The 27,500-nt window shown below is 44.0% G+C and overlaps 1 protein-coding gene across 2 annotated transcripts in view; it reads left to right on the top strand.

The window, feature by feature from the left end:
• marchf1 (membrane-associated ring finger (C3HC4) 1) overlaps positions 1–25,104 on the top strand; it is a 424,534-nt gene extending 399,430 nt beyond the window's left edge. For both annotated transcript variants that reach the window (XM_055646095.1, XM_055646105.1), the window contains 2 exons: positions 20,575–20,722; positions 22,124–25,104. In XM_055646095.1, the coding sequence (XP_055502070.1) occupies positions 20,575–20,722; positions 22,124–22,431 (456 nt within the window). In that variant the 3' untranslated portion in view covers positions 22,432–25,104. The remainder of the gene's footprint in view (positions 1–20,574; positions 20,723–22,123) is intronic.
• The last annotated feature ends 2,396 nt before the right edge of the window (positions 25,105–27,500 follow it).

The raw sequence follows: 27,500 nt of genomic DNA, 5'->3' as shown, positions 1-27,500 counted from the left end.
TCCCTCTAAACCTGTCCTATCCATGTACCCGTCCACAAGTGTCTTAAATGTTGCGATAGTACCCGCCTAACTACCTCCCCTGGCAGCTTGTTCCATACACCCATCACCCTTTGTGTGAAAAAGTTACCCCTCAGATTCCTATCAAATCTTTTCCCCTTCACCTTAAACCTATATTCTCTGGTTTTCACTTCCCCATCACTGGGCAAGAGACTCTATGTGTCTACCCTATCTATTCCTCTCATGACTTTATACACCAGGCTACACGCGTTAAATATTTTGATCTTTAAATAAAAGTCTGCTAAAAACACAAGAGCATGGAAACTGACCTACTGGCCACCCAGTCCATGCATTCTATCAAACATGCGTATGTACTAATCCCATTATATTCTCCCCATCAGCTCACCTCCCTCATCCCAAATTCCACCACTTGCCTCCATACTGAGGGTAATGTACAAAGGCCTATAACTTACCACGTTACCAGGGGGCGGCACAGTGGTGCAGATGGCAAACCGACTACCTCACAGCGACAGAGGTCCAAGTTTGTTCCTCACCTCGGTTGTTGCGTGTATGGAGTTTGCACTTTATCCCTGCGACCGTGTGGGTTTCCTGCGGGTGCTCCGGTTTCCTTCCTCATCCTGTGGGTTTGTAGGTTTAATCAGCTTCTATGAATTGCCCCCCAGTGTGTAAGTGAAGGTGGGTAATTGTGCGATTGGCTGATCAATAGTTGGCGTGGACACAGTGGGCTGAAGGGGCTGTTTCCATGCTGTCTTTCACTTCCATACTATTCAATACCAACTACATGCCTTTGAGATCTTCTTCTTCTTGCGAATGAAAAGGGCCTGTCGACTCCATGCGGCGAGCGCGACCTAACGTGGTCGCTTGAACCGTACGGCCTCGCGGGGCCGGTACCACTTCGATCGCCGGAGCCGTATGGAGTTGTGCGGAGCTGGTCCCAACATCGCGCGGGGCTCCGAAAAACTGACAGTGTTCAAAAATTCCGCGTGGCAACGTCCTGCCGGCCCGCAGCTGCCTCGGTGACGTTTGCACATCCTCGACGCCGTACGCACCGCCTCGACGGGCATACGCAGTGTCATGACGCCGTACATCACGCGCGAACTCCCACGGACTTCGCTCGAACTTCACGTCAATCACTCAACCTCAGCGCGGCCCCCGCTTCCGGTTTGTTCGCGCTCGCCGCATGCTGGCGCATGCTGGTGGGACCGGCCCTGTACGGGGATCACTCGACCGCCGCGCTTGCCGCACGCAGGTCGCATGCTCGTGGGACAGGCCCTATACATAAACCAAAGGAATAGTTAGATCTCAAGCCGGCTGTTGAGCTGCCAGGTTGTTGTCTCTGTGTCAATGATACCTTTGAGATGTGGGAGACAATCAGAGCACCAGACACTGTCGTAGGGCAAAGGTGTAAAATCCCTGCGGACAGCGCCTGAAGTCACTTGCACGACTATTCTGTCACGATGCAGGGATGTTTGTGAAACATCCTAAACCATCACATTTTTACTTCTTAAGCTCCAGTCATTCCAAGCAACTCTGTGATTCCTAGATTAGCAGTAGGAAAATGTAAACAAAGGAATGAAAAGCAATACCAAATCATTTCAGATGATCACCATAATAGTGAATGGACATACTATAAATAAAATCTCGATTATTCTATCGTAGCTTCACCTTTTCCCTCATTTCCTTTTCTCTGTGTTCTCCCGTTAATCTATTTCGAGTTTTATCTTGTCTACTGTTCCTACTTTTATCGCTGTTTCTTTGATTATGATCTGAGTGTGGAGCTGGATAACTACTGAAAAAAACAATTAGACAGACATAAATTGTCACATAAAACAACTTCACTGCCACGGCTCAGAATATTAAGGCTCAAGAGAGGCAATCAGCACACTCGTTAAAACCGGGAAGATTCATTTTTACAGTGAATCAGTGCCCCTGCTAGCCATAGGACCCCAGAATAATTTGCAGATGGCTAAAATTTGCAATAAGACCTCATTTTACTGGATATGGGGACAAGTACCTCATGAAGCGATTGGTTGGGAAGCTGTGGTGAGGATTTTTCGGGATAGCATTTACTCCCATTTGGAAGATAATGGGCTAGTTAGCAACAGTCAGCGCGGCTTCGTACGTGGCAAGTCATGCCTTACTAACTTGATCGAGTGTTTTTGAGGAGGTGACAAAGGTGATCACAGAGAATAGTGCAGTGGATGTTGTCTACATGAGTTTGATAAATCCATCATGGGAGGCTGATCCAGAAGATTAAGACGCATTGGAGCCACGGTGACTTGGCTGTTTTGATTCACAACTGGCTTAGTCATACTGTAGAAGACGGAGGGCTTTGGTGAAAGCATGTTATTCAGACTGGTGATCTGTGATCAGTGGACATCCACAACGATCTGTGCTGAGACCTCAGTTGTCTATGATAGACACTTGGATGTAAATGGAGATGGGTTGGTCAGTAGGTTTGCAGACGACACCAAAAACTTGGCGTTGCAGACAGTGAGGATGGCTTTCTAAGAATACAGTGATCACCTACAGAAATGAGTGGAGAAATGGCAGATGGAGTTTAATCTGAGCAAATATGAGGTGAATGAATGAATGAATAAGTTTGTTGGCCAAGTATGTTCACATACAAGGAATTTGCCTTGGTGCTCTGCTTGCAAGTAACAACATGACATACAGAGACAATTAAGAATGACACATAAGACATTAAACATTAATAATAAAACATTATTGATGAAACATGTGAATTAAATAAAATACCAGAGCAAAAGGAAGCTACAGATTTTTGGTTATTGAGTAGAGCTACTACTCGTGGATAAAAACTGTTTTTACGTCTGGCTGTGGCAGCTTTGACAGTCCGGAGTCGCCTTCCAGAGGGAAGTGATTCAAAGAGTTCTGGCCAGGGCGAGAGGGATCAGAGATGATCTTTCCCACACACTTCCTGGCCCTTGCAGTGTACAGTTTGTCAATGGAGGGAAGGTTGCAGCCAATATCCTTCTCAGCTGATCGAATGATTCGCTGCAGCCTCCGGATGTCGTGCTTGGTGGCTGAGCCAAACCAGACCATGATGGAGAAGGTGAGGACAGACTCTACGATGGCCGTGTAGAATTGGACCATCATTGCCTGTACAGATTGTGCTTCCTCAGCTGCCGCAGGAAGTACATCCTCTGTTGTGCCTTGTGTGTTGTACCTCGGGAGATCAAATGTAAGGAGATTGTATATAGTTAATGGCAAGACCCTTAACAGCGTTGATGTACAGAGGGATTTTGTGGTCCAAGCCCATAGCTCCCTGAAAGTAGCAACATAAGTACATGGAGTGGCATGGAAGGAATATGGTTATTTGTCTTCATTGATCGTGAGTATAAGAGTCAGGAATTCAAGTTGCAGTCTCATCTAGCCTAGGTGAGGCCACGCTTGGAGTACTATTCAGGTCACTTCATTACAGGAAGGATATGGAGACTTTGGAGAGAGTGCCGAAGGTTTAGGAGAATTCTACCCAGATCTGAAGGCATTAGCTATAAGGGGAGGTTTGACAATCTTGGATTGTTTCCCCTGGAGCTGAACTAGACCCGATAGAAGTTTATAAAATGATGAGGCATTAATAGGTAGTTGGTAGTTTGCTGGCTGGAAATATGTGGGCTTAGCTTTAAGGTGGTAGGGGCAAAGTTCAAAGGAGATGTGCAAAGCATGTTCTTTACTAAGAGTGTGGTGAGTGCCTGGAATGTCTTGGTAGAGGCTTTTTTTAAACAGCCGTTTGGATAGGCAACTGGATTTGCAGGGTTATGTGCAGTGAGAGGAGATAAATTTAACCTGGCATCAAGTCCGGGGCCGAAGGGCTTGTTACTGTGCTGTAATATTCTACATTCTATGTCCTTTAAAAAAAAACACAAGCAGCTACTCTGGAAAGAGCAGATGAAACTTTCCCAACATATACAAAGATGGATAATAGCTTGGCCGATCCAAACTGACCCTTTCCAAGGATTCCTATCTGCTGGTATTCCTGTAATTCCAGTTTCCCTCTCTGCTGATCAGTGGAACTGGATTGAAAACTCAGCGGGGATTTTACCGAGATGTTATGGCCAGCTGAGTGTGTGTTTGTTTTCTAGGGTTGATGTCCTTGGTTGAGTTAATAGTTTATGGAGCAGTGTGGGATCTGCAATTGCTTGTTGCAGCTTCAGCATAACAGCAGCTCTGTGGGAAAGGGAATTCTCACAGCTGCGTAAAGACATTCAGTTTCTAAGTTCAAGCTGAGCCATTTTAATATTCAATAAGTGATCTTTGCCATTCTGTTGTCTGTCACCCTGTAGAGGGCACATCAATGCCACGCAGATTGGAAGCAAGACCGCTGAGAAATTGCATTATATACAGACATGTTTTGTGCTACTCAGTCCAATTTCTTTGAGAATTAAAATGTACTGGAACAGCCAGGACTTAATGGACAGCACAGTAGCACAGCTGGCAAAGCTGCTGCCACACAGGGCCAGAGTCCGGGATCCTGGCTTCAATCTTGGCTTCAGATGCTGTCTATGTGAAGTTTGCATGTTCCGCCTGTGACCGCGTGGGTTTCCTTTGGGCGCTGCTGTTTTCTCCCACATCCCATGGACATGTGGGTTTGTAGGCTTATTGGCCTCAGTGAAGACTGCCACTGGTGTGTAGGGAGTGGATGAGAAAGTGGGGAAACATAGAATGAGCGTGAACAGGTTCGGCGATGGGCTGAAGGGCCTGTTTCCATGCTGTATCTCTGAACTAAACTAATCAGATGTTTTACAGTTTACTGTAAATTTCTTCCTTCCTGGTCTCCCTGCAACTGATGCACTCATACACAGGGGACACTGGGCATGTACAAGGATTGCCAGTGACGTGCAGCATGCCTTTGAATGCCTCCCAAACAGTTTGCTTTTGTGCGTATGCCATCTGTAGGGCACTTTAGCAGAAACCAACTGTTATTGCTTCTGCCAGGCATGCTTCATCATTACTTAAGGAGATTCCATCCTTCTTTTAAGAACCTGTCTCATGCACTTAGCCAAGTAGCCCGGTAGCACAGCGGTAGAGTTGCTGCCCTAGACCAGCGCCAGAGACCCGGCGTTCAATCACAACTAGGGACGCTGCCTGTGTGGAGTTTGTACGTTCTCCCCGTGACCGCGTGGGTTTTCTCTGAGATCTTTCTGTGAGATCTCCCACACTCCAAAGACGTACAGGTTTGTAGATTATTTGGCATGGTGTGAATGTAAATTGCCCCTAGTGTATAGGATAGTGTTAATGTGCGGGGATCGGTGATCGGTACGTACTCGGTGGGAGGAAGGGCCTGTTTCCGCTCTGTATATCTAAACTAAACTAAACCTACTCATCTGAACCCATCAACCTGCCAATATCACTCAACATCCCTCTCCCACAACGCATTTGTCAAACTGAGCCATGCAAGTTTCACCCAACTACTTCCCCCCCCCAAACTCCGCACCCCTATCGCCTGGCATCCTGACCCCCTCTCCTCACTAATTGGTGCCTGTTGCTTCCCTATCCCACACCTCACAGTCTTGGTCTAGTTGTGTTCTCCTTGTACAAGTCTGATTCAACAGGTCACATGCTATTTGAGTCGTGGTTTAGTTTCGAGCATACAGCATGGGAACAGGCCCTTTGGACCAGCAAGTAAACGCCAAGCATTGGTCACCCGTCCACACTAGTTCGATGTTATGCCACTTTCCCTGCGGATTAAGGGCGATTCACAGGGGCCAATTAACCTACAAACCCGCACGTCTTTGGGATGTGGGAAGAAGCCGGAGCAGACGGAGAAGACTCGTGTGGTCACAGGGAGAACGAGCAAACTGCATCCGAGTTCAGGGTCGAACCCAGGTCTCTGGCGCTGTGACGCAGTGGCTCTACCAGTGCTGCGCTACTGTGCAAACGTTAAATTACTCAGCATTACACTGCAAATCATACTGTGCGTTGCCCCCCCCAACAATCTAGTTGGAGATGTTGAGCAATTTCTAGACGCCTGTCAAAAAGCACAAAAAAAATTGGAGATGCTAAAAACATAAAATGCTGTAAATACTGAACAGCATCTGTGGAGAGCTGAACATAAGGTCATCTGGCACAAAGGCAGGTTTCTGAAGCTGTATTCTGTGGCCAGACCACCCAAACCCCCAGGAGTGCCTGGTGATGCCCCCTAACCTTCTGAGTGTTTCCAGCAATTTGTCCCTTTGTGTGTGATAGTCAGTGTGATACTGCCCTCTGGTGCTGATAATGCAAAATAGCGAGCTGTGACATGTTTATGTGGAGAATGGGAATGAATACATGCAAAAGGATGTTGTTTTACAGGGGAATCAGGAACAAAGTACCTGCATAAACCGTACACGTAGCAGGACAGGTTAACAGAGCAGTTAATAAACCATGTGGTATTTTTAGCTTCAGAAATATATTTATGACAAAGGCTATCGTATTGCCGTGTGCTGAGTTACAGTGAAAAGGTTTTTTTTGTTGTGTGCTATCTAGTCAGCAGCAAGACTATAAATGATTGCAGTCAAGTCATCCACAGTGCACAGATACAAGATAAAGGAAATACTGTTTACTGCAAGATGCAGTCCAGTAAAGTGCGATAAATAGTCCAATTAGAGGAGATAGCTTTATGGAAAGGGGCATATTTTAAGGAGATGTGCAAGGCAGGTATTTTTGTGAGGAGTAGAATCTGGAGAGAGATGATGGGAGAGTGGTGAGAATGAAGTGGAATTAATGTTGGATTAATGTGAACAGTGGTTGATGGTGATCATGGACTCAGTTGCCCTAAGGACCCTCTTCCTTGCTGTATGACTCATGACCAATCCCGCATATTGAAACTACAGCATTTAACGACACCAAGATTCAGAATTAGAGATACAGCATGGAAACAGGCCCTTCAGCCCACCGAGACTGTGTCAACCTGTTACACCAGTTCTATTTTGTCCCACTTTCGCATCCACTCCCCTACACATTCGGGGCAATTTTAAAGAGGACAATGAACTTACAAACCTCCAGGTCTTTGGGATGTGGGAGAAAACGGGAGTACCCTGTAGAAAAACACGTGGTCACATGCGGAGAAAGTGCAAACTCCACACAGACAGCACCCGAGGCAGGAGAATGGGGTTAAGAGGGAAAGATATAAAGATCAGCAATGATTGAATGGCAGAGCAGACTTGATGGGCCGAATGGTCTAATTCTGCTCCCATCACTTATAAACATGAGATTAGTGTCAAACTGAGCTATTTGGCGTTGTGAGGCAGAGCTCCACTAGTTACACAAGGTTTCCAGATCCTTGATTTCCAGATTAGGGACCTTTGCACTGCGTGAGGTTCCCCCCTCTATCATTTGACATCCTTACCTCTTCATGTCCCTGCATTTTAACTTAGTCTATTGCTTGAGTTTTGTACTGTTGGGACTTTTGTCTGAAAGACTACCAATTGTGTTTTCAGTGGCAACTAAATATGTAATTAAAACTGCTGAAAACTGCTACAAATGGCTAAAAACCCAGCTGCATCATAATAATAATAATAATAATAATAATAATAATAATAATAATAATAATAATAATAATAATAATAATAATTTTATTTATAGAGCACTTTAAAAACAAACATAGCTGCAACAAAGTGCTGTACATCACTAATCATTGACAAAAAGGTTAATACACACCAAAAATAACAATCAAAAGAAATAGTAGGAAAAGACATGTAAAATAAAGAAACATCAAAAACACCAAAAACAGAAGCAAAGTCTCAGGCATGGTCAAAAGCCAGGGAGTACAAATGTGTTTTAACACTGGATTTGAAGATGGACAGTGAGGGGGCCTGTCTGATGTGCAATGGCAGGGTGTTCCAGAGTGCCGGGGCAGCAACAGAGAAGGCTCTATCCCCTCTGAGCCTCCGACTAGACCTCGGTACCTCCAGGAGCAGCTGACCAGCTGACCTGAGGGACCGGGCAGAAGCGTATGGGTGGAGCAGCTCAGAGAGGTAAGGCGGGGCGAGCCCATTCAGAAAAGGGACTGAGCATGCTTATCATGGCGAAGATTTTACTTCATTTTAACAATGAGGAAAATCAAAATCATAATCATAATCTAACAGGAAATCTTGATTCAGCTAAACTGGAATCAAATTGTGATGTTCAGAGTGCAATCAATTTATGATCACTAGATGGCATTGCTCACCCTTAAATCAGAATCTCAGAAATGCCCTGCTTTTTGACCAGTTTGAAATATCTTTCCTCAGGTTGCACTAAATTTGTGTATTGGTCATATTTAATGGTTGACAGATAAGAGAACATCGGGTTTGTCCATGTTAAGGTGAGAGGGGCCAAGTTTAACGGAGATGCGTAGGAAGGAACTGCAGATGCTGGTTTAAAGGGAAGATAGACACAAAAAGCTGGAGTAACTCAGCAGGCCAGACAGCATCTCTGCCGAAAAGGAATAGGTGACGTTGATTTCTCTAACTTCAAGTAACCCGTGCATCCCCTCTCTCTCCATCCCTCCCCTACCCAAGTTGTGCCAGCTTCAAAGTCGTCATGTTGCCTCATTGTCTGTACTCGTTCTCACCTAATAAACAGTTAACAATGGCCCGTTTCCTTCATCATCGTAACTTTTTTACATATATTTCACTCACTTATTCTATATCTCTCGACATCAGTCTATATCTCTTTTTTCCCTTTCCCCTGACTCTTAGTCTGAAGAAGTGTCTCGACCCAAAACGTCACCTATTTCTTCCCCAGAGATGCTGCCTGACCCGCTGAGTTACTCCAGCTTTTTGTGTCTATCTTAAGTTGAAAGAAGATCCATGGAGCAGGTTTGTTTATCCAGAGAGTGGTGGGTGCATGGAATGCACTGCCAGGCTTGATGTTAGAGACTCATACGATAGTGGCGATAAAGAGGCTTTTGGATGGTTCCTATGAAATCTTTCTGCATCTCACATAGATATGCAGAGAATGGAGGGATATGGATCACTTGCAGTCAGAGGAGGTTGGTTTAACTTAGCATCATGTACGGTATAGACATTGTGAGCTGAAAGGCCTGTTCCTGTGTTGTACGATTCTATGTGTGGGATCTTCGGATTGTTTACCTTGTCGTGGTGAAGAGGCTTGCGTGACCTCATGATTCCAAGTGCGATGCCGTCGGAAGCACCAGCTTCTGGTAGGGCCACCCATGGCAATAAGGTTGAGGATGAGGGTCCAGACTAAGAACGATTTAACCTACAAGACCTCAACGGCGGACCATGCGGACAAAGTTACCTTGAACTCAACAGCTGTGAAGGCGGATTAAGGCTGCAACAGATCTATCAGCTCCAATTGTCTTGGTTCTGCCCTTGGACTCTGTGTGAGGTCCAGCAGCAGAGTTAGAGGTTGTACATGGTGGTGTCTGATGATTGAATGGCGGAGTATACTTGATGGGCTGAATGGCCTAATTCTGTTTCTATTACATATGACCTTATGGCCAGACTCCAGCTTGCTCCTGACATCCACAATACAATGGACATGCAGTAGTCAAGAACGAGCTGACCGCCAGTAACTCGTGAGCTATATATCCAGCCCGAGGTCATTTAGGCAACAATAGTGACCCGTTCTCTCTTGCTTTGAAGCTAAACCTTGCCTATCATATGCTCCCTTCTAGTAAAGATAATAGTTCTCAGTTTGGGCGAACCCCAGCCTTATCCGATGGTAGGGAGCCATAGAGATTTCAATCCAGAAATATATGAGGCATTTTACCTGGAGAGGATTAACATGGTAACTGAATACATTCACTAGTAACAAGGAGTGCACTTGGATAGACAATAGACAATCGTCAATAGGTGCAGGAGTAGGCCATTCGGCCCTTCGATAGGAAGGGAAGCTTGGAACTACAGGTCCAAAACTTTGCAAAACAAATTGATTAGGTGGCTAAGTAGACAGGCAGGATTTTCCCATATTAATAAGGGTTTAAATTGTAACAACAAGGATTTGCTGCTATATCATACAAAACACCAGTGAGTCATGATGATTGTACAGTCCACGCTATTATTTAGGAAAGATGTGATTGGGCATGAAGTGATAGTTTTCTCAGCATTAAGATGTTGCCAGGACTTGAGGATCTGAGCTAAATTTGTGCTGTGCTAGAACTTTACTCCTTTGAGCGCAGGGGGCTAGAGGCACAAGATCATGAGAGGGATAGATAGGATTAATGCACAGAGTCTTTTACCCCTAGTAGGGGAATCAAGAACCAGAGGCCATAGGTTTAATGTGAGAGGGAAAATATTTAGTAGGAATCTGAGGGGCAACTTTTTCACACAGAGGGTAGTGGGCATTGAGAACGAGCTGCCAGAGGTGGGAGTTGGGACAGAGGAGGAACTATAGCAACATTTAAAAGTCATTTAGACCAGTACATGGAAAGGAAAGGTTTAGAGACATGTGGGTTAAACATGGGCAGGTGAGACTAGCTTGGCTGGGACATCTTGGTTGCAAGTGCAGGTTGTGCTTAAGGGCCTGTTTCCATGCTCTATGGCTCCATGACTGAATGACTCGGAGATGGGAAATGGAAACTATGATTGATTGTAAGATCCAGCATGGAAATGGGCTCTATGGCCCACCATTGCACACCAGTTCCATGTAATCCATTTACTGCACACTAGGGGGGATTTATAGATGTCAATGAACCTACAAAACTGGCACATTTAGGATGTGGGAGGAAACCAGTGCACCCAAAGGAACCTCACGCAATCACAGGGAGAACTTCAAATCCCACATAGACAAAAGCCGAGGTCAATATCGAACCGGGGTCTTTGGCGATGTGAGGCAGCAGCTCTACCAGCTGCACCACCGCGCTGGTCTGAAGAAGAAAGCTTAGATCGATGAGGTTTCTTTTCTTGCTGAGCATGGAGGGTTGAGGGGAGAATTAATCGAGATGTCATAGGATATAAAGAGTGTGGAGGAAGTGAAGAGGGTGGGCTATTTCCCTATTACATGAAGCTTGTTGATGTACAAAGCTAGATGGCAATGTGGGTGGTGAGGGAGATGCGGAGATGGTGCAGGTTATCTGTACAGTCTTCAGTGAATAAACAAAGATGGAAGATAGATTACAATAGAGAAACTGAGTGTCCTTGTGCATGAGTCACAAATACTTTCAGCAAGCAATTAGGGAGGAAAATAATTTTGTTCGCTTTATTTTTAAAAAGTAGTAATTACATTTGTAATGTAAGGCAACATGGTGGTGCAGCAGTACAGTTATTGCCTTACAGCGCTCACAACGCCTTAGAAACATAGAAAAATAGCAGGAGTAGGCCCTTCGAGCCAGCACCGCCATTCATTGTGATCATGGCTGATCGTCCCCTATCAATAACTCGTGCCTGCCTTCTCCCCATATCCCTTGACTCCACTAGCCCCTAGAGCTCTATCTAACTCTCTCTTAAATCCATCCAGTGACTTGGCCTCCACTGCCCTCTGTGGCAGGGAATTCCATAAAATCGCAACTCTCTGGGTGAAAACGTTTTTTCTCACCTCAGTCTTAAATGACTTCCCCTTTATACTAAGACTGTGGCCCCTGGTTCTGGACTCGCCCAACATAGGGAACATCTTTCCTGCATCTAGCTTGTCCAGCCCTTAGACCCGGGTTCAATCCCAACTACGGGTGCTGTCTGTACGAAGTTTGTATGTTCTGCCCGTGACCTGCGTGGATTTTCTCCGAGATCCTCGGTTTCCTCCCACGCACCAAAGATGTACAGGTTTGTAGGTTAATGTATGGCTTGGTGTATGTGTAAATTGTCCCCAGTGTGTGTAGGATAGTGTTATTGTGTGGGGATCGCTGGTCGGTGCGGACTCGGTGGGCTGAAGGGCCTGTTTCCGCGTTGTATCGCTAAACTAAACTAAACTAAAGGGTGGAAAATAATTTTGTTGGCTTTATTAAAAAAGGTAGCAATGACTTTCACTAATTATCTAGTGCCCTAGAGTAACATGTACCAGTCTGCTCATCCTACTTGGGGAAAGATGTATTTTTTATAGGGAGCATGCAGCAAGAGTCATCAGATTCATTTGAGAGATGATGGCTTTTTGTAAGAGTGGAGGTAAAGGTTGAGTAGGCCAACATTCTACTGAGTTCAGAAGAGTCAGATGTCATCTTGTTTGAACATAGTAAATTCTTCAGCAGCTTGAAGATTAGTTGCTGAATTAATGATTCCCCTGGCTGGGATGTGTAGAACCTGGCCATAGTCTCAAACTAAACAATTGCTCATTCAAGAGCGAGATGAGATTTTTTTCCACACAAAGCAGAGTAAATCTTAGGAATTGTCAGTATTATCTGAGACAGAAAGTGATAGATTTTTAGATGCCAAGAGAATGAATAAATTTGAGGTTAGTCACCAGGAAAGTTAAGCTGAGATATTAGATCAGGCATAATCTTTCTTTATGCGGCACAGTGACACAGCTGGTAGAGCTGTTGCCTCAAAGCCCCAGAGACCAAGGCTCGATCCTGCTCTCGGGTGCTGTCTGTGTGGAGTTTGCATATTCTCCCTGTAGCCACGTGGGATTCCTCTGGGTGCTCCGGTTTCCTCCCACATCCCAAAGACATTCAGGTTTGTAGGGTAATTGGCTCCTGCAACATTGCCCTTAATGGTTAGAGAGTGGATGAGAAAGCAGAGTAGCATAGAATTAGTGTGAACCAATGATCGATATGAATGATGGGCTGAAGGGCCAGTTTCTTTAGACTTTAGAGATACAGCGCAGAAACAGGCCCTTCGGCCCACCGAATCCATGCCGACCAGCAATCCCCACAAGCTAACACAATCATACACACACTAGGGACAATTTACATTTACACCAAGCCAATTCGCCCATATACGTGTACGTCTTTGGAGTGTGGGAGGAAACTGGCACTGCCGGAGAAAAGTTTTGCAGGTCACGGGGAGAACATACAAACGCCGTACAGACAGCACCCATAGTCAGGATCAAACCCGTGTCTCTGGCTCTGCAAGGCAGCAATTCTACCGCTGCACCACTGTGCCGCCCAGCACAGTTCCTTGCTGCATCTCTACAAAAAATAATGAAGTGGCTACCTGCAGCTGAATGGCCTGCTTCTATTTCTTATTTTGACATCAAAAGAAAATAAATATCTTTCCAAGTTTAATGGAAAGGAAATACTTTTTCTTCCTTTTGAGCATTGTTGGCAATGTAGCTCACTGCCTTATAGAAAAATAGAAACATAGAAAATAGGTGCAGGAGTAGGACATTCGGCCCTTCGAGCCTGTACCGCCATTCAATATGATCATGGCTGATCATCCAAATCAATATCCTATACCTGCCTTCTCTCCATATCCCCTGATCCCTTTAGCCACAAGGGCCACATCTAACTCCCTCTTAAATCCAGCCAATGAACTGGCCTCAACTACCTTCTGTGGCAGAGAATTCCACAGATTGGCAGGGAATTCCACAGATTGGCAGAGAATTCCACAGATTGCCAGAGAATTTCACAGATTATAGGGCAGTGGAGGCAGAAATTCCCACTATATTTAAAAATAAAAAGCATTCACGATACCATAAGGCTGCAAAATCCAGAACACTGGGATAATGATCGATCAATAACACATATATGGGACAGGGCATGCCACCTGTGCTGTAAATGTCTGATGATGCAGTATTGGAGCTCCTAAAGTCTTAGCGTCTGAAGTCCTCCATGAAATAGTTTCCCTCCACTCCCCCCATACATTTCCATTGTCCCAGTTTCAAGCTGGGGGCCAGTACCGATCCGAAGCATCAGTCATTGGTTCTCTCTAGGGATGCTGCCTGTCCCGCTGAGTTACTCCAGCATTGTGTGTCTATCCTGGATCATCAGGTTTGTGGACCAGTCCATTATCGCTGCGGACCAGTAGCCCCGTAACTGTAAACACCAGCCCTTCAGTAATTCACTAAGTGCTGCTCCCCCTCCTCAGGCTAAAAACCAAAGTGACAGACAAAGCCCCTGATACACGGCCTTTGCAGCCAGGGCACTGATCCGAAAGTCACCCTGCTGATCCACAACCAGACTCCGCTGTAGCCCCAACACAGCAAAGCCAGAGAGTTAGAAACGTGTTCCTACCCACCTCATAAAAAACCACCTCCTTTTAACTTTTCCCATGCGGACCCCACTTGGCTTGTCTCTCGCAACCACCTCCCAAACCCTCGTCTCCATCTGCTCCCCTCGGAAGAAGCGCAACACGAGTGAGAAACTTGGCAGACGTGACTCATGGGGAGGATGAGGAAACGTCTGTGAAAAGCGAATGAAAACAAAGTGATAGACGGAATGGATTTGTAAGAAACATGAAACGGTTATTTTGCATTATTTTACCTTCATTGACATAGGAAATCTCTTAATATTAAAAGATTACTTTACGGGGACAGAATAAGATTGCCTCCATCTGGAAATGATTTTTTTCCAGGGTGTTCATTTTTTTAAATTATTTTTCTTAATGGCAGTGTTGTCTGTAGCTGCTCCTTCTCCCGCTAGCTGGGAGAGCAGAGCAAGCCGGGCTCAGCAGGATGGATAATCACACATCTCCTCTGTGATGTCTAACTGCTCCAAAGTGGCGTGTGTGGAAATTGTCAACCAAACTCCCAGAAGATGCAATCTAAAAGCGGAACGCTTGCCTGCACTTCAACGTGACTGACACTAATATAGCACTGACACGTCGGCTGTTTGTAAAAACATGTATAGATATTTCAAGAAGGGTAAATGCAATGGAAGGAGTTTAGTTTCGAGAAATACCATGGAAACAGGCCCTTCGGCCGACCGAGTCCATGCCAACCATCAATCATCGGTTCACACTAATTAGTTTGAATGGGTTTGGTTTAGAGATAGCGCATGGAAACAGACCCTTTGGCCCACTCAGTTCACGCTGACCATCGATCAACTGTTCATGGTCGTTCAATGTTATCTCATTTTCTCACAGTAAGCACACTAGGGGCAATTTACAGAAGACAATTAACCTACAAACCCGCACGTCTTTGGGATGTGGGAGGAAACCATAGCAGCTGGAGGAAGCCCATGCACTCACAGGGAGAACGTGCAAATTCCTCACAGACAGTACCGAAGTCAGGATCGAACCCGGGTCTTTGGCGCTGTGAGGCAGCAGCTCTACCAGCTATGACATGGTGCTGCCCCGTGTTAGGAGCAAAGGCGTTATAATGTTGAGCAAGACATCTTATGCTTGACATAGAAACATAGAAACATAGAAATTAGGTGCAGGAGTAGGCCATTCGGCCCTTCCAGCCTGCACCGCCATTCAATATGATCATGGCTGATCATCCAACTCAGTATCCCGTACCTGCCTTCTCTCCATGCCCTCTGATCCCCTTAGCCACAAGGGCCACATCTAACTCCATCTTAAATATAGCTGACATACTAATATCAAAATGTTGGCACGCTCTATATTTTTGTCAGCACCTTTGGGGTAATATTTGATATCACAGATTGTCCAGAAAATAAATAATCGTTGATCTGACATTATGACCTCATCGCTCTACGTCAAAACTAAATGCAAAAAGAAAATCATAATGGGCAGTGAGAGCTGGGTTTGAGCCACCAACTCCAGATATTAAGCCACCAATCTTGACAACAATGTTGAGTATTTGGGCAAAGTGCAAACAGGGAGATACAAGAGAAGGAAAGGAACTTGGATTTGCTCATTTTGACAGCCTGCACTTGCTGGAGTTTAGAAGGATGATGGGGTCCCTCATTAAAATTTACCGAATAGTCAGAGGCCTGGATAAAGTAGATGTGGTGCGGATGTTTCCGCTAGTGAGAGAGTCTAGGACTAGAGGTCATAGCCTCAGAATTAAAGGACGTTCCTTCAGGAAGAAGATGAGGAGGATTTTTTTTAGCAGTAAGGTGATGAGCCTGTGGAATTCTTTGCCACAGAAGGCTGTGCCACAGGAGGCAAAGTCAGTGGATATTTTTATTACTAATTCTTGATTAATACGGGTGTCAAGCGTTATGGGGAGAAGGCAGGAGAATGGGTTGGGGGGGGGGGGGGGGGGAAGAGATAGATCAGCCATGATTGAAGGCAGAGTAGACTTGATGGGCCGAATGGCGTAATTCTGCACCTATCACATATGAGCTTATAATTTTAATCAGGCATTTATCTCCTCCTGGTATTCGAGGGTAAAGGGCAGGTTGTATGTGGATGGTCTGAGCTCAAGTATGCTCAGAATACAAGGACCAGTGGAAGGATTGGAACTTAAGATTGACAGCATCGGTCGCCAGTATTTCATGAAAAGTATTGGTAGAAAGAATAAAGTTCTCTCATTTAGATTCATTGATCTTGAATAGTTTTGCTATTACTTATTTGGCTTAATTCTTATACCTGTCTCTTCCACAACCTCTACAGTGCAAGAGTTATAGGGGCTGTCCCACTTGGGTGACCTAATTGGCGAGTTTAGAAGAGTTTAAATAGTGACATGTTGAAGACCTCCTTCGACTATGTAGAAAACCTCCTTCGACCTCCTTCAACTATGTTGAAGACTAGCTACGACTAGCTACGACTAGCTTTGGGAAAATTGGACACCGAATAGTGGAGATTGAAGACAACCTCCTTCGATCTCCTTCGACCTCCCTTCGACTATGACGAAGACTATCCACGACTACCTTCGACTACCATCAATTACCTATGACTAACATGCCGATCTACTATGACCTACCACGACTAAACCTACAAGTAAAAAAAGTATCGATTTTTTCCATGGCAACCATTTTTTTACTCGCGGGCATTTAACATATTGAAAAAACGTCGCAACCTAGCTGAGGCCTCGAGTGCGCGGAGACCACTCTCAAGCATGAAAGAGAGTTACAAAGACCTTCTACGACCTTGTGTCGACCATGCTGCGAGTACGAGTCGAGGGCAAACTCACCAGAACTCGCGGATTTGGTCTCCCAAGCGGGACAGCCCCTTTAGATTTGGTGTCATTGGAGATGGTGCATAGCAGTACTAGGTCAAAAATGTGAACCATTGTATCATCAACCTGTTATAGTTTGCTTTCATCATGCAAAGTTTGTCTTGAAATAACATTGAAAATCCTTTCTCGATGTTTAGCAGCACTGAGAAGACATGCGTTAGTGATGTTAATCCATACATCCACTGTTGGATACAACATCATCACTAATACTCTAATATGATTTTTTTTAGTAGGGTTGCAAACCTACTTAAAATAAGAGTCCGATGTTGTTGGGTCACACAGTGGTGCAGCGGTAGAGTTGCTGTCTTACAGCGCCAGAGACCCGGGTTTGATGCTAACTGCAGGTGCTGTCTGTGCAGAGTTTGTACCTTCTCCCTGTGACCGTGTGGGTTTTCTCTGGGTGATCCAGTTTTCCTCCCACGCTCCAAAGATGTATGGGGTTGTAGGTTAATTGGCTTGTGTAAATTGTAAATTGTCCCTAGTGTGTAGGGTAGTGCTAGTGTACGGGGGTAATCGGTGGTGGATGCGGACTCATTAGATCACAGGGCCTGTTTCCGCACTGTATCTCTTAAATCTAAAATCTAAAGTAATGCTAAAATAACAAAGACGTAAATACTGGGTAAGTGCTACGAATTCCACAAAATAGTTTCAAGGCCATGCCATGTGAGGTTCAGTAGGTTGAATTTATAGCAATGGATTAGACCTGAGTTTAGAAATTGACTTGATCACAAGATTCGATTTAACTAAGAGTAGATTCCAGTTGTAAACTGTACAGTTGTTACTACTTGGTGTGTAGGAAGGAACCACGGATGCTAGTTTAAACTGAAGATAGACACAAAAAGCTGGAGTAACTCAGCGGGACAGGCAACATCTCTGGAGAGAAGGAATGGGTGCCAAACTGACTGCGTAAAGAAACCATCCAAACATCAGAGTGTGCTGCGATTAACAAGAGGTTCATTCAGTAGGTAAGATGCTGAACTAAGCAAGATCTTCGGTTTCCTCCCACACTACTGTCAATGTTTGTTTCTTAAAAAGCAGATAGCAACAAACGTTGAAGGTAGACCATGGCAATCTTTAATTGATTCGTCAGAAGGGAGTGGCAAAAGATCTACAATGAGCACAGAACAATGGAGAGTTAGCACAATTATACGTTTATCTTATCGGTAAAACACTCCTACCAAGTCTGAATATGGCATGACTGAAAGATTCTGTAGCCTTTCACAATATAGGAAAGGTGGGTCCAAATTGTGCTCATCCAATAACAAGTTATTACTTATCTCTGGGGCGTCAGCTATTTTTTTTTCAATCTTGGCTTCTTTATGGCCTTGGAAAGAAGCACATGTTATTACTGCAGGCTGCCATCTTAATGTCTTTATTGAAAGGACTACCTGTCCTCCATATTGTGTTCCATATATTTTACAAAGTCATTCAGACTTGGCACCGAGCCATTCTTTTGTTCTACTAGTCCATGCTTTTGTAGAAGAACGACTCCATTTTAGCTATTAGATTTGGCTATTAGCTCTTTCACTACAAAGACGTATAGGTTTGTAGGTTAATTGGTTTGGTATAAGTGTAAACTGTCTCCAGTCTGTGTAGGGTTGTGTTAATATGCTGGGCTGGCTGGTCGGTGCGGACTCGGTGGGCTGAAGTGCCTGTTCCCACGCTGTATCTCTAAACTAAACTATACTAAAAACTAAACTAGAAACAGGTTCCATTTATTTTTTCACTCCCTCAATCATGAATGTATGCTCATGCTCTTGCATGAGGTTGTACAGAGACACCAGATTATGGCCTCAACACCATTTTCCTCTTTAATGTCCCCATACCCCTTGAATTCCTTTTTGTTCAAATATCTATCAGTCTCCACCCCGAATACGCTTGCTGACGCAACCATCATATTGTACTGGGGCACGGAATCCCAAAGATTCACAAATCTCCGTGACGGGGCTACGCGGCCACAGTACAAACGTACAAACTCTGGGTCTGGATCGAACCCGGGTCTCTGGGGCTGCAAGCACTGTAAGGCAGCAACTCTACTGCTGCGCCGCCGTGCCGCATAGGCATGCAATTTTAAGAAGGACAAAAATAATAGGTTGCTTGCGAACACCGGGACTTGGAAATCCCCTTCAATTCACGATCATGCAGTCTTAGAAATATACCGCTGGTCCTTCATCATTGTTTGGTGTAAATCCTGGAATTCATTGCCTAGCAACACTCTGGGAAGTACCTACACCAGGAGGACTGCAGCATTTCAAGCAAATGGCTCACCACCATCTTCCCGAGAGTGACTAAGAATGGGCAGTAAAATACTGGCATTGCCAATGGCACCCCATTTCATTAATAATATTACAATCTATTGCATTGCAAGTACTAATGTGGGGTTACCGCAAGGCTCAGTGCTGGGACCCCAGCTATTTATAATATATATTAATGATCTGGATGATGGAATTGAAGGCAATATCTCCAAGTTTGCGGATGACACTAAGCTGGGGGGCAGTGTTAGCTGTGAGGAGGATGCTAGGAGACTGCAAGTGACTTGGATAGGTCTGGGTGAGTGGGCAAATGTTTGGCAGATGCGTATAAGGTGATTATGTTATTATACTCTAGCAAGATAAGCAAACCACATGCTCATTACAGATGTAAAATTTATATCTTCATCGATTAGGAATGGAATCCTGCTTTCCCTTGATAGATTTAATGTGTGAAAGGCAACGTTTAAGGGAGATGTGCAGGGCAACTTTTTTACACAGAGGGTGGTGAGTTTCTGGAAGGAGCTGTCTGGGTTGGTGGGTCAAGCTGATATGACAGTGGCATTTAAGAGGCTTCTGGATAGGCAGAGAATGGAGGGATATGTATCATACTCAAGTCAATAAGAAATGGTCTTGGCATCATGTTGAACACAGACATCGTGGGCTGAAGGACTTGTTCTTGTACTGTACTGTTCCATGTTCTAAGTCCTGAAATGAGAAGGCATTGTTACTCAGCAAGTGCGTACCCAACCCATTCCGTCTGAGGCTTCAATTTCATCAAACTAATTAGCATATTTTTAAATAAACAGTGGAGATGGATTTGTGACAATGGTTACTTCAGAGATGGATTTTTGACAAGATTTATTAACATGATAATTGCTAACAGAATGGCGGCACGGTGGTGCAGCGGTACAGTTGATCTTACAGCGCCAGAGACCTGGGTTGTCTGTACGGAGTTTGTATGTTCTCTCCGTGACCACGTGGGTTTTCTCCGAGATCTTCGGTTTACTCCCACACTCCAAAGAAGTACAGGTTTGTAGGTTAATTGGCTTGGGTTTGTATACTTGGTATAAGTGTAAATTGTCCCTAGTGTGTGTAGGCTTGTGTGGGGAACGCTGGTCGGTGCTGGTTCGTTGGTCAGAAGGGCCTGTTTCTGCGCTGTATCTCTAAAACTAAACTAAAAAAAACTAAAAATTAAAAGACTAAAACTAAAAACTAAAAACAATGGGATGATGTCTTGTCATTCAACAGCAACCTCTCTGCTCTACAGATGTTTGCTTCAATTTGCTCTGGCGCAGTCACACCACCTGCAGTCGCTGTGGCGATGTGCTGTTTACACGGTTGCTCACTTGCATTTAGCCACAAAAGTAATTTCTTCACTGTCTCTCGCCTGTGTTTCTTCCAGTGGGAAAAACTGCAAATGTCAACAAGTGAGCGGAGGAAGATTATCTGCTCTGTCACCTTCCACGTTGTTGCGATCACCTGCGTAGTGTGGTCCTTGTACGTTCTGATAGACCGGACAGCGGAGGAGATCAAACAGGGTAACGACAATGGTAAGAACAACACATTTACCAACCTGCTCTTATATTCTGGAAACTTGCTGAGTGCCGGCGTGAAAGAGACAAAGGAATCAGAACCAGCATCAGTGGATTTCCCTAAGGAAAACTTCCAGGAAATATTTCAGAACCTGCTTGCTGGATCACAAGCTTTAAAGTGTGGATGCAATCTCTTGAGAGTTTTCAATGTCAACGCACTTTGGGCTATATTACAATGCTTGCTATTAATGGTAACTGAACAATTTCAGCACATTGGCAAAAGGCCCATGTGTCTATTTTAGCAGAGATCACAGTTGCAGCAACAAGATTCCGATCATCTGATAAGTGCCTGATCAGAATGAGAAAGTAAAGAAAATGCAGATGCTGGAAATCTGAAACAAAAACAGAAAATGCTGCCTACAAACAGCTGGACAGACAACATAGAACTTAGAACAGCACAGGAACAAGCCTTTCGGACCACAATGTTTGTGTAAATTAATCTCATCCTCCCATATACGATCCATATCCTTCCATTCCCTGCATATCTATGCATCTCTCCAAAAGCCTTTTAAACACCACTACTGCAAGCATCTATAGAAGGAGAACAGTGACTTAAGAGATTGTCTTGCCAGTTTCCAAAACAAATCTCTTAAATAGCCTATACTTTCAGATGGAGGCTGTTTGATTGTGGCAGGGAGATCACAAGTATTCACCTCATGTTTGGACATGTGGGCGACTGCAGGTGCTATCATCTTCAGCAAAGAACAAACCTAAGGAAGGGAGATGATGGTGATGGAGGCAAGTTAAGATAGAGGAGAAAAGGAACAGGTAGGGTGAGGTGAGGCATGGGGATGGCAGGGGAGGGGGTGGTGACAGGTGTGTCTGTTTATCACCTTCTAGCTTCTGTCTCCACAATGGTGACAGATCCGTTTAAACACAATTTGATGTCTCTTTCGCTGTTATATACAGTATTTATCGCTTTTCCATATAAATTCCACAAGAGCAAATTTTATTTTGTATCTCATAATTTTTGAATAGTGGATTGCAAAGGTGAATTTCCGTAATCCAAATGACCGTAACGCAGGAATCGCTTATAGACAGTAGTGTAGGCAAAGGTCACTAGAATCTCTACTGGGGAGATTTAGCACCAAGACCTTGCTTAGTGTCTGCGGTTGCTCATATGTCTACATAAGGGAATAATAGGTTGCACCTATATTATGCTTATATGTGTAGAAGCATAATAAATGCTTCTGCATCTTTATTGCAGCAATACTGGTAGTAACATGCATGCGTGGCTAGATAGAACAAAGGCTCAGGCTAATCTTTCAGAAATGTCTACATTCACTGTTTTTCCAGGATAAAAATGAAACAAGAAAAAAGAAATGTGCAATGGATAAATATGGTATTTATTTTTTATAGGTGTTCTAGAATGGCCCTTTTGGACAAAATTGGTGGTGGTAGCCATTGGATTTACAGGAGGTCTTGTCTTCATGTATGTGCAGTGTAAAGTCTACTTTCAACTATGGCGAAGACTGAAAGCGTATAACAGGGTGATCTTTGTACAGAACTGCCCAGACATTGGCAAGAAGATTGGTGACAGGAACACTTCAAATCGGCAGTGCTCTGACAACAGAGACAGTGTTACTGTGCCAGTGTCACAAACAGACACAACCTTACAGAGAGCACCAGAGGTGCAGGTTGGTATCCTTGAAGTTGCACCTGCGTGACGTGTTTCTGAACTCCGTTTGAAAACCCAAGCAGTTTTTTTTTAAATCCATTCCTTTCACAAGTATCAAAATGTCAATACTAACAATGGCACAGTCCTTCTCAGAATCCTACCAGAAGTACAGAAAATTAGCAGGCACGGTCAGCAGAATACCAACACGTCGCTGCCTGTGGAAGTGAACTAAGTAGTGGTGCATTCCATGGTGTTGGACATGGTACATGTAGTACACAAAGAATGTGTGCAATATCCTACTTTGGATTTTGGAGAGGGGAAGCACTTTTAATTTTATGGCATTTATGATGAAACATTTTGCTATTGTTAGGCTCTGTTTCGAAATGCTAATCTTGGAAAACCAGTCTTTCAACAGTGTAATGGTTATGACTTAACACTCTGGACATTTGATCAGAGTTTTCTAATGAGATGTGTTGCTCAGAATACACTGGCTGATGAAGAAAAAGCAAGACTGGTATTTCTTGTTCATTTCTAACACACCAACGTCACCGTGGCTTAAGCCAGCATTGAATGTGCTGAAACCTTCAAGAAACACTCACCTTTAAAGTTATCACTACCGTTAGATCATTGCATATCTTTTTTGTTTTAATTGTATAAATATTAAATGTTGACATGGTCTGACAAAGTGCTATCTGAGTCCAAACCAGAAAACCAATCGAAATCCACCTTTTGGGAAATACCACAACTAATTTAACAATGTTAAGGTCCCAAGAAACCCGTGTGGATTCACAATCCTCAACCTTTATGCAAGATGGACATGTTTTAAAGAAAGCCAGACTTTAATCAAAAAAATGTGATTCTTGATTAGTAGGGTGTCAGAGGGTATAGGGGAAGGCGGGGGAATGGGGTTGAGATAGGAAAGATAGACAGATCAGCCATGATTGAATGGCGGAGGAGACATGATGGGCCAAATGGCCTAATTCTGCTACTATCACTCTTCCTATGAACATGATAATCCATCAATGCCAGGAATTGAAGAGTTGAATCTTGTGCTCTCCGTCAATAGGCAGCTGTTGCGGTGAAACAACTAGTTCACTCTAGCACCGGGCGATGAGCAAAGTGAAGTTATGATGCTGTATAGTTCTAACATGGGTACTATAATGTGGAACTTCCCAGAGGATTCAGAATATGCAAAGCTTGTAGCCCAACACAAATAAATCACTGCCCTTGTTCAAAGTGATAATTTCAATAAAGTACATTTTGACGTTAGTCATTGTCACACTAAATTTCTATAGACTGTGAATTCATCAATGTGTCTCCAACCCCTAGATTTTCAAACATTTTCCCATGCATCACCAAAGAGTTTTCTGGCCGTGTATTAATACTGTATTGAAACTGGATTGAGCATCTGTTGCAAGTGGGAGTTTATGCTTCGTTGACTTGTCTAATCTATTTGGTGTTAGAAAGGGGTATCAAATGTGGTACAAAAAAATCAAAGCTTTCACCGTTATTTAGTAGATGTGCTTTTAAAGGAAAGGATGGCCTTTACGATATTGAGCCGAAATACAGAATGTCAGCTGACACTTTTTACATAATTCAATGTTTCAAACTTCAAAATCATTCTACTTAATCTCATTGCTGTACGAGGAAATATTTTGGCACAATAATGAAATGAATGTATATCCTAGAGCTCATCCAATATTATTATAGAATTAAAACCATGGAAGTCTTGTATCTTCGTGTGTTTTGCATTGTTAAATGGGAGACAGTTTTTCTTCCCCTCAGTACAGTTTACCCCCTATATATACTCTTGGACTAAGACCCCAATCTCAATTTGACAGGCGGCTTAAAATCTACTATGTCGGGGCATCTCTTTAACTCTTTACGATATGACAGTTCCCACCAAAACCAGGAAACTGGAATAAGCAACAGCCATTTCTTATGCAGAAATCATATTATTTAACCTGTGATAAATTTCACATGATCTTTTGATGTGTTGTTCACACCAATGTCAGGCAAACACCTAATGAAACTATCCACAAAAATAGTTTAGTTGGTTGTGGATCAAGAGAGAAATTTATTTGGTGGTTCAATGGCTCTTTATTAATAGTCACGTATGCACGATACTGTGAAATTCTTCTGCACAACCACAAATGCACAGTCGCAATATTGCAGCCGTTCACGATGCATACTATGTTCTGGGAGACTGAATGACTGGATGAGAGTGACAAGGCGACCCTCTACCTTATATTCTGCCCTTGCCAGTGTAAATCAGTTTAGGGTTAGCAGTTTTAGTACAGTGAGGGGTACACCATGTCGCATTTATCACTATTTAAAGGGACACTCAGCAGACAGCCAGAGACTTGATTAGACAACTTCATAAGTGACTGCACCTGTCAAATACCTCAGATTGTGCAACAACTATTAGAGAGTATTTTCTCCAGCATTTTGGTCCTGAGATATTCAAAGGGTGCCTCGGTAGTAACACCATGGGCAGTACTCCAATAAAGAAGGCATCAGAAAAGGTAATCAGACGAAATGTGTAGGAAGGAACTGGTTTAAACCAAAGATAGGCATAAAATGCTGGAGTAACTCAGCGGGACAGGCAGCATCTCTGGATAGAAGGAATGGGTAAAACGTCACCCATTCCTATCCAAAGATGTTGCCTGTCCCCTTGAGTAACTCCGGCATTTTGTGTCCAACTATAGAATGGTACACAGGTTGAGATTGAGAGGTGGACTTTACCCACCTACAGCCACTGAGGTGAGACACCAACTTTACCCACACAGAGAAGTGATCTCTGGAACTCTCTGCCACTGAGGCCTTTCATTGGCTATATTTAAGAGGGAGTTAGATGTGGCCCTCGTGGCTAAGGGGATCAGGGGGTATGGAGAGAAGGCAGGTACGGGATACTGGGTTGGATGATCAGCCATGATCATATTGAATGGCGGTGCAGACTCGAAGGGCCAAATGGCCTACTCCTGCACCTAATTTCTATGTTTCTATACGCCACCTGGTTCTCTTCGATGGGGTATAGGCTTACATGGTTTAGGTTTTCCAGGGCTGTCATCGTTGAGGCACACAAAGCTTTGTGAGACGGCCTTCAGCTAGGTTGTTGTCATCTTTGTACGGAGGTCGTATTCATGTCGTGTCTCATGACATGATGTTCCCAAGGGGTCACAGAAGATCTCAGCCATACTTCTCAATTCACGGCTCATCACAGCATTAGCGTGCGCAATGCAGAATTCATGCAAAACATTGTTTCGGCAACATTGGCTTCATTGAAGAATTGGAGGACTCTGGAATCCACCAGTGTGGCCGAGATCCCGCGAGTATAGGCAGTCACGGTCTGCAGTCATGTGGCCTTAAGCAATCCCATTAAAAAGTGAGATATTTTTCTCAATGGGAAAGGTTTCCACTTCCTCAGTGTTAAGGTGGTTGTGGGTCAACCGAGGAATTTCACAACCAAGTACGGGAGACTGAATCGTTGGATGCTCTCCACGTCAATTACTGGCCAAATAGTCAAAGGCTACCCTCTACCTCTCTGGCTCCTGATGCCAACTTGCTGCCTTGTCATGGCCATAGAGAGCAGGTGCAATGAGAGATACGCCAGCACCAGGTTCATTCTGCAAAGTGGCAAATGGGCTTCTAAATGTGAACTTCGAAGTGTATCCATTAGTGCAATATTCAGGCAGCAAGTACAAGTTCATCATTGTATGTTGGATGCTACTTAAGCTGGTAATCAAAAGAGAGCAGCTGGTGCCAGTCGTAGAGCTACAGGCCCTTCAGCCCAATTCATCCATGCCAACCGAGTTAGACCTATTGGCCTGCACCTGTGTCAAGAGGAAGACCTGCAGACCTGGAACCTGGGGAGCAAGGAATTGATCACAATGTACCAGTAAATAAATCCCTGATCCGTACACTAAAATAGTTCATTACAACTATGTTTTTTCCCCATCTTGTCAGGACATGAATTAATTCCTACATTACTTGAATGAGTGCGGATTTCATTTCTGGGAAAAAGACTGCTGGAGTTAATCTCTTCCTATGAAGTCCCTGGTGGGTCTCCCAGCACACGGGATCTCCGTTCTCACATGTTTTCCTTTGACTGAGGTTGAGAGCTCCCACCTCCATGGCAAGACATGGCATCTGGCTACACAGGGAGTGTGCCTTTAAGGGCTGATGCCTGTCTCAGATAAGCAGGCAGCGATTTTCAGAAACTCTCTTCAATTGGACCTCTCCCTGCTGGGATCGGCTTAGGACCCACGTTAGTGGGTATTTTAATCTGAAAACTGCCATAATGATATTTCTAAAGTTTTGGGCCATTTTTCTTGAGAGTGAATTGGGCAAAAGGTTTCTTGCACCAAGAAATGGCGAAATTCAATGGCTAGGCATATATTCATAAATCACTTGATAGTGGGAGTGCATCATTTTATTTTTTGATAATGCCTTTGCTCTGCAGTCTCTCATCCTGCAGCCCCCTTTTGATAGCAAAATTGTAAGTGGGGATCACCTCATGAACTCCAACATAAGTGAACGATGCACACTTCGTTATAACATCCTGATGGTAGTTCTTCATTCCTTTAGGGCTTTCTATGTCATGGTCCTTTGGCCGTTGGTTTTAGATCACCGGATAATGTAGTTACATTTCAAAAAGTCTTTGTTAAATTAGTCACTTCTCCACAATAATAAAAATTACAATGACTTACAACATTACATACATGGTGCATAACTATTAAGATTGTGAAGGTACACAAAAATGCTGGAGAAACTCAGCGGGTGCAGCAGCTTCTATGGAGCGAAGGAAATAGGCAACGTTTCAGTCTGAAGAAGGGTTTCAGCCCGAAACGTTGCCTATTTCCTTCGCTCCATAGATGCTGCTGCACCCGCTGAGTTTCTCCAGCATTTTTGCATACCTTTGATTTTCCAGCATCTGCAGTTCCTTCTTAAATATTAAGATTGTGAGATCTTTGAATATATTTCACAGTTTTGGACTTTGACCAGTGTATTTTATATTCACATCCTCACCCAGATTTTGCACAGATTAACATTGCGAACAACTTTGTCCATCCCATTACTGTATGTCACAACTAGAATTAACTTTGTGTAGTTTTTATT

This window comes from Leucoraja erinacea, chromosome 1 (assembly GCF_028641065.1).
Source record: "Leucoraja erinacea ecotype New England chromosome 1, Leri_hhj_1, whole genome shotgun sequence".
Classification (NCBI taxonomy): Eukaryota; Metazoa; Chordata; class Chondrichthyes; order Rajiformes; family Rajidae; genus Leucoraja; species Leucoraja erinaceus.
The sequence above is the reverse complement of the archived record's forward strand: the minus strand, read 5'-3'. Positions and strand labels throughout refer to the sequence as shown.